Genomic DNA, 14,360 nt, shown 5'->3' with positions numbered 1-14,360 from the left:
CAGATAGCTTATTTTTCATAAAATGAAGAAGTACTGTTTTTTTCCTCACTCACTCACTCACAATCCTTTTACATTAAGAATTATTTCCAAATAATAAATTCTCCCAGGAAATACTTTATTCTTTGAAAATATTTCACCCAATTTATCATCACATAGCCAAAGAACATGATTAAAATAAATTAAGAATGACTTAATTGTTAAACTAAAGTTACAAGTGAATTTAACAATGAATTAGGTTCTATCAGAAAAGGTGGGCTCAGATACCAGGTTCACCAACAAGTAATATGTTAATGGTTACAATTCTTCAAGTCCAGATTTCTTCACATATGAATACTGTCAATTTTATAAGGGTGCCATGTGAGCAAATTCAACATTGACATTTACTTTTTGTCTTCCGAGATGAAGTGATACATATAATAGCCCATACTTAAGAAAAGCGAAAGATACCTATTTAACAGAGAAGATTAGCATTACATTTCTGTAATTTAACTCAAGTGCATGTTCTATTTGTAAACTTCACTGTGAGAAGTTCACTGAATTCAGTTATATTCTGTAATTTCCTTGACATATGTAACAGTGAACCTTTGAACCCACAGAGCAAGGAAGAGACTGAAAGTTGAAGGGTTTCAGGAATATAAATGTTTGTGTTTCTCCCTACAACCTGTTTTACTGTATCGAGGGCTACCACTCAGAATCTGCTGCCTCATTCATATTTTTACTTTCTCTATCACTGCTTAGCTTACTGAATACCACTAGGTCCCTTCCTCATCTCCTTTCAAATTGTATCACTTTCCTACCCATTTCTTTGACCATGTACCACAATGAAAGTTCTGCATGCAAATATAGGTATAACAACAACAACAAAAACTACAAAGAAATAACAAGTTGTTTTTTTCTGAGCAGATGCAATTGTTTTTTTTTTTTTTTTAAGATTTTATTTATTTATTTGACAGAGAGAGGCACAGTGAGAGAGGGAACACAAGCAGGGGGAGTGGGAGAGGGAGAAGCAGGCTTCCCGCAGAGCAGGGAGCCCGATGAGGGACTCGATCCCAGGACCCTGGGATCATGACCTGGGCCGAAGGCAGATGCTTAACGACTGAGCCACCCAGGCACCCCAATATAATTGTTTATTAAAATTTTTTCTTTTCCTTAAATAAGCCATGCACTATCACCTCAGTTCATAACTCAAAACAGGGTAACTATATTTAACTCTATAGAAACTAACATAGTACTCTAGGAATACTAATAGTAAACAATAAAGATAAAATTTCATTCCTCCCATTTTCACATCAACCAACAATGTATTTTCAAAGAATCAAGTGTAATAACTAACAAGCATTTGACAATATGCAAATTTGACACTTCAAGATTAAAAACATGTTTGCATCCATTATTCTGTCCTCTAGCATAATAATCTATCTCAAGGGAAATAAAACCCCAAAATACAAAACTATACACAACTTCAAAATACACCATATAATGTACAACATACAAGTCAATACTGAGCTTTTTATGTTCAAAGTTTCTTTAAAATTTCTTTCAATTTAAATTTCTTTAAAATTGTTCCCAAGAATGGAGAGTAGTAGTTTCATTCTTAACACTTACAAACAATTCCTCTGCAAGTTTTTCCAACTCAATATCCAGCTAAGTTTGTTTTCAAACTCTGAATATACATGAGGGTAGAATGTATGAAAAATAAGAGCAAAATACTGTAAGATTTTCCTCAAATGTGTAACATAAACATATGTAAGTCAGATTTAGAAATCAACACAGACTCAAAGTATACTTTTCACTTTTATAAGCAATATAATTTCTATCCTGTGAATTCTCTTTGAATGTATCAGTAAAATCTATGGTTAGGTTTTAACATACCCATTTCTAGATTTTCAGTACAATACCACCCTTAACTGACCTTCACTTAACTGACCTGCTTTAGTCAACACCTTTTTTTGCTCTTTTATTAAATATGCCATGGCACACTGACTATTCTCAACTTATATGCTATTTTTAGCATATTTAACCACTTCTGATCCCACAGGTTGAGTTATGTTTAACAAATCAGTTGGTTGTTCCCAAACCTGTTTATGCCAGTTTACCTGATGTGGTCCTTACATAATTAATATTACATAAGTCTATGGAATACGGATGCAAAACGAGAGTTGTTTCTATGTAAACTAAGTTGAATGCAGACTAAGTAGAATGACTCAATAAAGGTGAGTCATTCTTTAAAAAGGTACTGAATTAGACAAAGATGAGACATCTGTAAAATATTAAGGAAACCATAAAAAATCAGAAGAACCTATACTTTGGGTTTTTCAAAACTATCTTTAAGTTTTTATTCCACTTTAGAGAAATCAAAACTGGAAATTGCAAATCATGCATTATGGATATAGTTTACAAGAACAACTTCTCTCAATTCCACATTCAAAGAGATGGTGTTAACATTACATCAAAAAGCTGGCAAATGAATATAGATTTAAGTATTTTAAATTAAAATTTTTAAATGTTAAGATACATTTTTTTTTGTTTTCTGCTTTAACTTCTTCAATAACCTGCCATGTAACTGTCCTAATCTCATCAGATATGAAGTCTTCAAATACATTTTTTTCTGAATCTCTTAACGGCTTGCTATAACAACTAGAAAAATAGTATCTGTCTTTATAAAATAACTTTATGGAAAGAAGTATTAGACTCTATGCTCCACAAAGGCAAAGATCTTTCTCTCTTATTCACAGATATATCCAAGCCGCTAGAACAATTCCTAGGGTACAGCTGATGCTCAATAAATACTTGTTGAATGAAGAAGAGGAACTTACTGTGATGACAGCCTTGCTAAGACAGATGGATCCTCTGCAGCCATACTCTGTCTCGTCTTCAGATTTGTAGTAACTCAGAGCATTATTTTTTAAAACTACCCAACGATCCTGCCACCCATGAATGTAGTTTGTCCACTGGAGGTAAGGGGGTGGGGGGGTGGGAGGGAAAAGGAAAACAAAATATAAAAGTCAGTATTTTAGAAATCCAAACTTTCTGAAACAGCTATCAATCTAATTTTAAAACCAAAATGTGAAAAGTTCTAGCTTAATTGTAAACAGTATAAATGATTATAAAAAGTGAGAAGCTGAGATTTTCTAGATTGTATGATTTTCAGTAATTTTTACAAAATTATTATATTTTCTTCTTTTTAACATTTGAGGAATAAAACTGATGCAGAGTTCAGTTAAAAATTCTGCTTTTGGGGCGCCTGGGTGGCGCAATTGTTAAGCATCTGCCTTTGGCTCAGGTCGTGATCCCAGAGTGCTGGGATCGAGTCCCACATGGGGCTCCCTGCTCAGCAGGGAGCCTGCTTCTCTGTCTCCCACTCCCCCTACTTGTGTTCCCTCTCTCGCTGTGTCTCTCTCTGTCAAATAAATAAATAAAATCTTAAAAAAAATCTGCTTTTTTTGCGTGTCTTCATCCTCCCCTCCTCACCAACTTCATGACACTTAAGATTGTTTTGGTCTCTACCATAATTAACATATTCAATAGAAAAGTAAGTTTGGTTTATAGCCTCTCATTCTCCTACGCCAAGTACTGCATGAAGCTTTCAAATCAACAGAAGTATGAAGCTAATCATGGCCTAATTCTACTTTTGTTTAAGTTGTTCTTATGTGAACATGTATGATATTTATAACTCCATCCAAGCAAAAATACTAGATATTAATCTTTAAGTCTATATAAACTTTACTTTTTTGTCCATAGAACTCGATACTACATATTAAAAATAGTTAATTCATTTTCCAAGTTTCTCTGAAGATCTATTTTTTAAATCCAAGAGTAATAATACAACTATTAAAAAAAACTGGTTTTCGGGCGCCTGGGTGGCTCAGTTGGTTAAGCGACTGCCTTCGGCTCAGGTCATGATCCTGGAGTCCCTGGATCGAGTCCCGCATCGGGCTCCCTGCTCGGCAGGGAGTCTGCTTCTCCCTCTGACCCTCCTCCCTCTCATGCTCTCTGTCTCTCATTCTCTCTCTCTCAAATAAATAAATAAAATCTTTAAAAAAAAAAAAAAAAAAAACTGGTTTTCAAAAACACTTGAATTATCAGTTTCTAGTGCCTATAAATGGTTTCTGTGTGGCTGAAGTCTTGCTGCACACTACAGATCACAATCAATAAACTTGCAAAGCCAGAAATGCAACCTCTACGGGAATTCTTGATTTTGTATATTTTTATGCTTTGGGGGTTTTATGTATGTATAGATAATTCCAAAAACTAATTCCAACACTATCTGCCAAAAACTAATTAAAAATGGACTGTCAAAAATATACCGCATTGGCTCAGGCTCTATACCCATTGAGAAATCTTTACTTTTCTATTCCCTACTCAGCATGTTTGAGACAGTTCAGCTCTTAAATCTTCTAAGGCCCACCATTACGACCCTTCACTGAGAGCTCATCCATGCTGGCAATTTAACACATTCTTTCCCATGAGCTCCCTAATCACCATTTCCTTATTTCTAACTCCCTATGACTTACCACCACTTATACACTGACTCGAAACAACGATGGTTACATACAAAATCGCATTCATCTCCTCCAATAAGGTGCACTTTCTTCCCTATATTCCTATTTCCTTTGCTATACTGGTATTTCTGCAGTCAATTCAGATTCAAACCTGGCTGAGTGTTCCTGTATTGTATGGACAGAGTAGTGCATATAAAATCAGATAGACTCTATTAGTTACATAAGGAGTTTCGACAAGTTATTTAACTTTTCCGAGCTTTACTTTCTTTGCTTGTTATTTGAATGGCTGAAAAAAATCATGAATACCCCTACTATATTCATAAGAGATAATGTTTCTTGTCAATCTTTACAGCCTGTCATCAACTCCTATTCATCTTTCCTTCATAGTAAACCCTTAAATTTGGCTCTTCTCTATTTTCAATTAGTCCAATCAAATTGTCAGATTACTAGACTCCTGAGAAGGCTTAACAACCTTACCTCTAGCATCTTTTGCATTTTCTTTCATAACTTGCACAATCTTATTTACTTATTAAGCACATTGGCTTACTTATCTTACATATTAATCTCACTGAACCACTAGCTCCAAAACTTACATGGACAACTCCCCATTGCCTATAATACAGATTGTTTAGAGTGGTATACCTTAATCCTACCTCATTTCCAATTACTGCCCCTCAGAAGGCTGGTAACTGTGTGACTGCGGTCAAGTTATTTATCCTCTGTTTCTTTGTCAAACACTACCTTTTAAAGTTGTCAAGATTAAACAAGAATAGACTTACAACACTGCCAGGGACACAGTATTTTCTCAGTTGGAGACAGAATTATGCAGAACTAATGAAGCTTAACCTTCAGTGCAGTTCACTAGAACAGACCTCTTGCAAAGTGACAGAATGGGTTCCAGCAATTGTGTGTCCATTTTTAAAGTTTTTTTCTTATAGAGGACCCAATAAATTAGATAAGCTTCAAGACCCTTTACTTATTAGTAAATGTTAGCTTCTGCTAGAAGGCAGATTTTTGCCTTTCTCATAACATTCCCTCACTCTTCCGCATCTAACAGAGACAAGGCAATATGCTATACACAGAAGCAGAATCAAAGATTTATGGTCCCAATAGTCCAGCGAGCATAACTTCAAGAGGAAAACAATACATTTAGAGGAAGAGTCAGAACAAGTTACAAATAAAATACTATGGGAGCTCAAGGGAAGGAGATCTAAAATGGTTGGCAAAATACGAAAAGGCTTCATGCTAAGAATAGAGTTTGAGATAAACTCTAAAGATGGGGGCTCCTGGGTGGCTCAGTTGGTTAAGCAGCTGCCTATGGCTCAGGTCATGACCCCAGGGTCCTGGGATAGAGCCCCCGCATTGGGCTCCCCGCTCAGCAGGGAGTCTGCTTCTCCCTCTCCCCCTCCCCCTACTCATGCTCCCTCTCTCTCTCTCAAACAAATAAATAAAATCTTAAAAAAAACCAAACCTCTAAAGATGGACAGAATTTCACTCAACGGTTAGGTATGTGGAGAAATAGAAGATAAGGTAAACCTTGAAGGATGGAGAGAATTCACAAGAAGCTTGACGACATTTATTTTATCCAGGCTTAGTTTCTCTCAAGTCCCACTAAGGCATGAATCTTTTCCCATCAATATCCATCCCGATATTTGTTATAACCAACTAGAATTATTGTCTCTCCAGTATTCGTGGAACCTACGTGCTTAAGAAGTGATTCCATAGGGGCGCCTGGGTAGCTCAGTCGGTTAGGCATCTGCCTTCGGCTCAGGTCATGATCCCAGGGTCCTGGGATTGAGCCCCACATCAGGCCCCCTGCTCAAGGGGGAGTCTGCTTCTCCTTCTTCCTCTGCCCCTCCCCCATGCTTGTTCTCTCTCTCCCTCAAATAAATAAAATCTTAAAAAAAAAAAGAAGTAATTCCATAGAAAATATGCTTCATAGATATTTCCATGTATTTTAAATTACCATACAGAAAAAAAAACTCTGGATTGGTATATTTCTAATATAAGTTTATCCCCTCCCACCATTCCAAATTCATTCCATTTGGGAGGGGAAGAAACAAAACACATTAGTATTGAGACTTATCTACATTACTCAATTGAAGGAAAAGAACAGTTGCTGAGTTCTAACTCTTGTATAAATTATCAGGTGAATACAAACGGATCAAAATATATACGTACTTTAAATTTTAAAACATGTTTTCAATATAAAATATTCTTTTTTTAAAAAAAGATCTTTTTAAATTCATTTGACAGAGAGAGAGAGAACACACACGCACAAGCAAGGGGAGCAGCAGGTAAAGGGAGAGGGAGAAGCAGACTCCCCACTGAACAAGGAGCCTGACTCAGGGCTCGATCCCAGGACCCTGGGATCACAACCTGAACCGAATGCAGACGCTTAACTGACTGAGCCACCCAGACATCCTCAATATAAAATATTCTTGATTAAAAAGCTTCCAGAAATCATTATATATAACCATACATTGTTAAATTTCACAGAAATTGCCTTCATAGCTGTTAACAAAAATACCAAAAACTATATTCCTGTTGATTCTACATATGCAGCAACATCAAAGTTATTTGCCTACCACAGAAGCGATCAGAAAGTACATTTCTCGACATTTAAATATCAAAGAGATAGTTTTCCATTTTTTGTCATACGGTATACCTACTATACTGCTCTGCAAACAGTGAATACTCAGAGAGCTTTGGGGACTCTTTCCACCCGTCACCCCTCAGCCCCCCAAAAGAGTAGTATCAAATAGGTCAAAAGTTCAGCCTGTTTTATAAAATACCACCACCAGAGTACTAGTTTGGAAGTCAGCTTTCATTTAATGAGAAAAGTGAGGAATCTACCAGAATTGAGAAGCAAGGAACACACCTGAAATTCCACCTGAAAATGTATAGCTCCTACAGAATGTGTTCAATACAGATTTCTAAACTACAACCTACATTCAATCTAAAGAAACCCTAGGGAGCTTCACTTTACTGAAAGGCTTTCACTGCAATTCCAATGATCATAATATCAAGACACATCATGATTTTTCTGCTATGTAAATGAAAGTTAACACTTGTAAGTCTTAATTCTGACATTCATGTCTTACCTAACCCCCTTTTCACCACTTTCTAAAGATAACAGAAAAACCTAGTATGACAATTCCACAATAAATGTCCAAATGCTTAGCCAAAATATGTATACTGGAAGCAGGGTGGTTTCTTAATAGTCAGTGGCTGCACATGATCTTGTATCTTATGACTAGCTTGCTGAGGGACTGGCCATTTCTAAAACTTTAACAGAAGAGAGAAGGAAGTAAAAAAGGCAATGAGGATCTTCTCATAGCAAAAACTTTAAACGAAGAAACAAACAAGCCCCAAACCATGTACTATCAAAAGAAAAAAATCATCCATCTTCTCTCCTAAAAAGGGGCTCATCCACTTTAACTAATTATAATTAGCCTTACAGTCCTACTACTATTCTGCTTTGCTAAAATTTTGAAAAAGCGTTTTTTAAATTTTCAGGAAAAGTAAGATGTGTTTTCCTTACTCTGGCCCTTTGCAAGAATATTTTATTATTAATAGTTCTCTTCTTCCTGGACTAAAGGTCGGCCTCTATTCTGACATGTTCCAAGTTACTATGAATATTTCTTGTACCTATCACGTGTCGATTCACTAGCTCTTTTCTGAACTGGGGAAAAGGATGAGGGGAAAAAGTACAAAAGTCCTCCTCACTGAGACCTCTCACTATATAAAACTTGGCATAGTTTACCACCTCAGATTTCCGCACCATGCCCAGTTGCTCCGGCTACTGTCTATACCGCCGCATCCACAGAATCTTACAAACCTGCTCTGCATCTCTGGACTAACCTCGTTTGAAAAGGTCCGATATGTACTGCTCCCATACCCGGTCGTTCGCACACCGCTGTTGCCCAACCCGGATTCCTACACCCGGGACAGATGTCGCCGAGTCCCAAGTCACGGTGCCCATCCTACTCCCAAACCGAATCCGGGGTTGGGACACGTCTTCTCCAGTCTTCGGCCGCCACCCCCGGGCCCAGGGCAAGTGAACAGGACAGTCCCCTCCTCCCCCCCACCCCCACCCAACCCTGGCACTCCTGCGGCAGTACTCAGCCCCGCACCCAGGCACATTCCGCATCCCCCGCCCCGGGACAGTCCGTGACTCCCGCCCAACCCCACCCCATCCCCTCAGCGGCTCGCCTCGCGGCAGGTGGAGTCTGAGGAGGGGGCCCTCGGACCCGCGGGTTGCTCACCTTGCTGAGGACTCCGCAGCGCTCCACAGGCGGCCCGGACTCCGTCTCCGGATCCTCCTCTGAGCCCGACGAGTTCCAGCTCTGGTTATCCGACATGGAGGCGCGACAGCCGAGCAGGAGACTGGCCCCCGCTCCCTGACCTACGCCGGAGGAAGCGTCCAGTACCCGGGGTGAAGGGTCGGAGGATGGCGAAGGGAAGAGTGGCCGCTCCGGCGCAGGGGGGAGCTGGAGGAGGGACGAAGTCCGGCCGCTGCGCCCCCGCCGCCGCCGCCGCGCCTGACACCGAGCGGACCGGGGAAGGACGACAAGCCGGCCTTTCCAGCCGTCAGCCGCCGCCGTTGCCGTGACCCCTGCGCTGCGCCCGGCGCCACCACCCGAACTCAGCCCCTTCGATGCCAATCTCAGAGAAGGAAAAGGAAAGAAGGGAAGAGAAAAATCCAGCTGCAGAAACCCAGGTTCACTCACACCTCCGCTACCGCCGCCATCTTCCTGCCTGGCCCACTATTTACCCTCCCCTCCCCTTTCCCCTCCCCTTCGTCCTCCCATTCTCCCCCTGCTCCCCGCCCCGTCCCTCTCCCAACGTCTGACGAAGCACGCCGAGGGCTGGAGGTCCCCTCCCGCACCCTACCTCCGGTTCTCCCGGGTGACGCAGGGTGGAAAGGTGGGAGGAGCAGAGAAAGGAAGAGGGATGGAGTCCCCGTTCTGTTGCATTCTGGGAAGGACGCTGCTCCGTCAGTCGCGCAGCTTCCTGGGAGTTGTAGTCGGAATCCTGAGGCAACCGGTGAGTGTTCCGCGCCCGGAAGGCTGTCGCCTTAGGGACCGGTCAAGTGGTGGGTGGGCTTCGTTTGACAGTTGTGTGATCCGTCCCCTCAGCCACCCTTCTATCTCTGCCTAGTGTGTTTATGACGAACCTGCGGAGCTTGCGGGCCCGGACGTGAGATAACTCTGCTGAGGATGCCGGGCCTGCCTTCCAGGGCTGTTTCCTGAAAGCCCGGGAGCATCTTGCCACTTTTCCGGGGTGGGAGTGTACCGGGCGCTTCTGCCTCTACCGCGGGCCAGTGGTTTGCGACGTCTCAGTGAAAACGGGGTTTCTTTCCGCCAAATTCCCTCTGCAAATGTTGAAGGTCTTTTTATTTCGCTCTTTAGAAGTTAAACTTCAAACTTGGTGTTTCCCGCGTTTGGAGGAAGAATTCTCAGTCCCTTCTCACCAGAGCAAGCATTTCGTATTGTTGATTGTTACAGAGTGTTCATTTTGTTGGTAGTAATTTTGAAGATGTCAGAGAATAAATGACGTTTGAAGAATTTTTAAAGTAAAATGAGAATGTAAAATGATAGACTGGAGTTTATTCTAAGTTGTAGATGAGTACCTTCCCTAAAGCCAGGTTAACCGTATCTACGGACCTATCTCTGTCAGAGATAGGAAAGGTTGTGGAGTAGAAACTTCATTGTATAAGAAAAACCAAAATGCAATAGTCTTACTGAATAATAAGAGATTATGCAATAGGAGTCTGGCTTTAAGACTAGAATTGAATTAGTAGAAAGAAAGACCAATAGAAGATCTAACGGATCTTTGTCTATTTTTGCATAAATTATAGGGACAGTTTTTATTGTGAGATCTTTAATTTGTAGCTTCAGTTCTTTCTCCTCTCGTTTGCTACTTTTACATCTTGTCAATTTCCTAATAATTGCCAACAACAAAATTCGTTATTAAACGTTAGAAAGAGTACCTGTGTACTGCAGTGGCTGGAGAATAGGAGTGAAATTTTGAGTCTAAGGAAAAAGGCACAGTGGCCGGAAATAACTGGTAGCGATAGAGGCCAACTTAACTGGGATCTTCAGGAAAAAACAGAATGATGGGAAGTGTCTCTAAGAAGTACCTATGATACCTTTTCGTTCCCCTAGATTGATGCTTATACATGCTGAATCTGTTGTAAATAAGTTACAGATCGTTTTTCCATTGTGAAATCAAGTAGTAATTGATAATTGAAAGCCATACAATGAATAAAACCTTGAGATAATGCTTTTGAAAATACTTTGACAACATGTTAATTAACATAATCCCAAGGTTGTCATTCAAAAGAGAAAAAAGAAGAAACCCACTTAGCGTGTTTTCCTCTTTATTGAATTAACTAAATTATATCTTTAGAATTTTGAATACTGTAACAATTAAGTTTTACTTTCCCTTTGGTTACCTAATATGGTTAGATGTAATATTTGATTCTTTTGAGCTCTAGGTTTTAAAAGGACATTAGTCTTAAGGAAATGATTGTGAATTGTTGAGAAATCCACTTCATAATGTGATTTAGAATCATGGGAGCATAGTATATATTTATATTGAAATTGAACTTTCTGTTGTCTTTTATGCATTTCTAAGTTGTGTGTGGTTGTAACCACCAGCACTTACATCTCTGAGGTTCCCACTTAGTAGGAAATTGCTTCACTGTAGTAGTCTGTTTCTAGCTATAGGGCTGAGGGAGGGGGCATTCTGAGAAAAAAATCATTTAACATACATGAAAATCCCATGATAAATGTTTAAATGGATGTATTAGACTGCATGTATTATTTTGTTCCCTAGAATGTGAGTTCCATGGAGGCAAGAATTTTAAATTTTTTTCATCCATTTTTTTCATAACTTTTTTCTATCCTTAGTCCCTAGAGTAGTACTCAGCACATAGAAGGCATTCAATATAATTGGTATTATATTCTAACTTTCAGTTAATAATTTAACAAACATACAACATCCAGGATACTATGCTGAAGACTGGGTGATTTTAAGATAGTAAAAAGTTGAAAAGGGGGCGGGGGGCAGGGCTCGGCCTTCCAGGAGATTATAACAGAAAACAATGTAAGAAAAGTACAAATGTAACTTTAATAGCTGAACTAGTGTTTGAAAGAAGGTAACCTTTTTTCCTACCACTTGACAGTGACAAACCCTGTTTTCTAACCCTGTTATCTAATCCTTCTCCTGGATCTTTGTAGGCCCCTTGCCCCAGGTCTTTTTAGTTAAAAACAATGGCTATTTGGAATTCTAAAGAAAAAGGGATTGTCCTTGTTTGCTGATCTCTTTCCACCAAGTTATCATGTAAACTATTCAAAATAATATAAATTGATAGACCTTTTTTATAACTTGTTACTGTGTTTATGACATTCAGCGTGTCCCCTAAATGAAGTTCAGAAATTTAAAAAATGTAAAAGCTACTCTTCAAGCCTCTCTGCCTTTTCAATTTAACCAGAACTACTTGACCCTTTAAATGCATTGTTCCCCCTGTTTTGAATACTAATCAATCATATTAGCTTCTCTTCAATGTTCCTGTGAGGCCTGTTCAAGAACTGCCACTATGGTGATTCATGTGAGTTCAGAGTGAGCAAGCAGATAGTCCCTGGGTATGAATCCTAGCTGGCTTCATCCTTAATAATCATATGAATTTGGATGTGTATTTAATAAATACTAACTTAACAAATAGCATTATTAGTTTAACCAGTCGCTTTTTATCATATATATCCCAACTGTTGTGCTGTTAAATGCATTTGTAAATACATATTTGCATAAGTATATCAAAATGGATATTCATTCGTATGGTGGTGAATGCATCTATGTCCATGTCCGAACATGTAAACACTAGTTTCAGAAATGTAAAGGACTACAAGAAACTTGCATGTTTTCATCTTTTGTGATCTTATACAGAATTATTGTAAAATACCCTTACAAGTGTATTCACAAAACTGGATACACTATGTAAAGTGAATACAGGAATATCGAGGTGATTGCTCCCCTCAGTATCTTAATCTCTTGTGTTGGTGCAAAAACAGATTGTATTTCACCTATCTATGATTAACATCTGGCATGCTTATCTTCCAAATTAATGATTTTCAGTTAAACTTAGATCTTAACAGGTATATTCATATCTAGTGTAGGCACCCCAAGTTTACACAAGTGTCTATGAATGAACTTTACAGGATCGTCAACTTTCTGAAAGAAAAAGGTAAGCGATTCAGCCAGCAAAATCGAGTGTATTCAAGAATAGCAGAGGAATTGCAATTTCGGACAAGCAGACCATGGTGAACCATAGGCAAATCTATAGAGAACAGAGGAGAGCTTCACTTTATAGAGGAAAGGAGGAAGTTGGGAGGGGTTATTTTGAACAAAAGTTCATTGGAGGAAAATGAGAGTTGGAAGTGGTGGTGGCTTCTCATTGGCTGCAGGCAAGGGCAGAAAGAAGAGAATATACGGGTCTGATCCTGTCATCTTGGGGAAGCTGTCTACTTCAGTGTCCTATGCTTCATTTCCTGGAAATCTTTAATTTGAGGTCAGCAGTTGATGTGCAGGTCCAGTCAGGGTTTGGAGCTTTCTTTAGATGAGACACATGAATCTGGGAGTCAACTCTTGGAGTTTAGTGGCCCAAGGATGGTCCATAACACTTGATAAGGGCCTTTCCAGTGTGGTTGAAGAGAATCTTTTTGGAGATGTCTTGTCCAAGAAATGAAATCCCCAGGTTGCAGTGTGTGGTGTTGGAGGGCTTCATCTCCTGGGAGTGTGCTGTGAAAAGATTGCCCTACTAGAGCATGATTATTTTGGGGGGATGTAATTCGGCCTTTGCAATACTGAAATATATCTCCTTTTATTAGGTGCAGGTCAAAAGAGGTGGAAGCTAGAGGTAGATAGCACTCAGTAATTATTTCAAAGGCTGAAAGTTTATGAGTTCTAAAGGGTTGGATCTGAGATTTAGGACCATCAGCGATATTTTTGGCCAAGGGAGTTGGAGGGTTTCCACAAATTTTGCCAGTTGAGTTTTGATGATGCTTTTGGTTAGTTTGACTAGTTCTAAACACTGAGTATGGTAGCAGTGAAAATGCTGTAGAACTGGTCAAACAGCACAGACTTGCTGTAATATTTGACCAGCAAAATGGGTTCCCCAGTCACTGTGGAGCTCAGGAGAGGTTCCCCAGATAGGGATGATTTTTTCCAATAGGATTTTAGTTATCGAAGAAGCAGTAGCTTGTCTATGTGGAAAGGCTTCAAACCAGTGGGAAAACATGCAAATCATTACCGAAACATATTTGTATTCATGAGATGGAGGTAGCTGAATAGAGACCATTTAGGAAAGCTCAAATAGTCCTTTGGGCAATTTAAAGTGCCCAGGAGCAGTGTGAACAGATTTCTTGAATTGTTTTTTGGTGAGGGCAGCTTGCTATTGCTAGACAAAGGGGAAATCTTTCTTCCAGCTGGACTATGCAAGCTTTGACAAGTGGTACGTGCATGATGGTCCTCCCTTCATGGCTTCCTGAACACATTTTCACAGGATCTATCAGATTTTTTGAGTAATAGAACAAACTTTTGCACTTGGTGAAAAAAAAAAAAGACCAAAAGCTAGTCATAAAATCTGGTTGAATAAAAACCTTGTAGTTAATCTGACCAGATAATGTGCGTTCTTTACATATGAATGGTCTCCATAGCCAGACAGCTGCAGAAATTTCTCTTTCCTTCCTGCATATGCTTTAGTAGTTTCTTTCTCCTCATCTTTCCTCTTCCCCTGCATTACTATTGTTTATATGTATTGTGTATTACTATTGTCTGTTAATATTTTCCCTC

At 39.4% G+C, this 14,360-nt stretch overlaps 2 protein-coding genes across 7 annotated transcripts in view; one reads left to right on the top strand and one right to left on the bottom strand.

Moving 5' to 3' along the window:
- CERT1 (ceramide transporter 1) overlaps positions 1-9,264 on the bottom strand; it is a 117,271-nt gene extending 108,007 nt beyond the window's left edge. For 4 of the 5 annotated variants that reach the window (XM_078067177.1, XM_078067176.1, XM_078067179.1 and 1 more), the window contains exons 1-2: positions 8,771-9,011; positions 2,817-2,951 (exon numbers count right to left, since the gene is read on the bottom strand). In XM_078067177.1, coding sequence (XP_077923303.1) covers positions 2,817-2,951; positions 8,771-8,866 — 231 coding nt within the window. In that variant the 5' untranslated portion in view covers positions 8,867-9,011. Of the gene's footprint in view, positions 1-2,816; positions 2,952-8,770 lie in introns of all 5 variants that reach the window. The other variant, XM_078067180.1, reaches the window with a different exon arrangement.
- A 157-nt stretch (positions 9,265-9,421) lies between these two features.
- POLK (DNA polymerase kappa) overlaps positions 9,422-14,360 on the top strand; it is a 66,887-nt gene continuing 61,948 nt past the window's right edge. The window contains exon 1 of one of the 2 annotated variants that reach the window (XM_078067175.1): positions 9,422-9,551. The gene's annotated coding sequence lies outside the window, so the exon portion shown is untranslated. The remainder of the gene's footprint in view (positions 9,552-14,360) is intronic. The other variant, XM_036100941.2, reaches the window with a different exon arrangement.

Source organism: Halichoerus grypus, chromosome 2 (genome assembly GCF_964656455.1).
Source record: "Halichoerus grypus chromosome 2, mHalGry1.hap1.1, whole genome shotgun sequence".
Classification (NCBI taxonomy): Eukaryota; Metazoa; Chordata; class Mammalia; order Carnivora; family Phocidae; genus Halichoerus; species Halichoerus grypus.
Note: the sequence above shows the minus strand (reverse complement) of the source record. Positions and strands in the feature narration are given on the sequence as shown.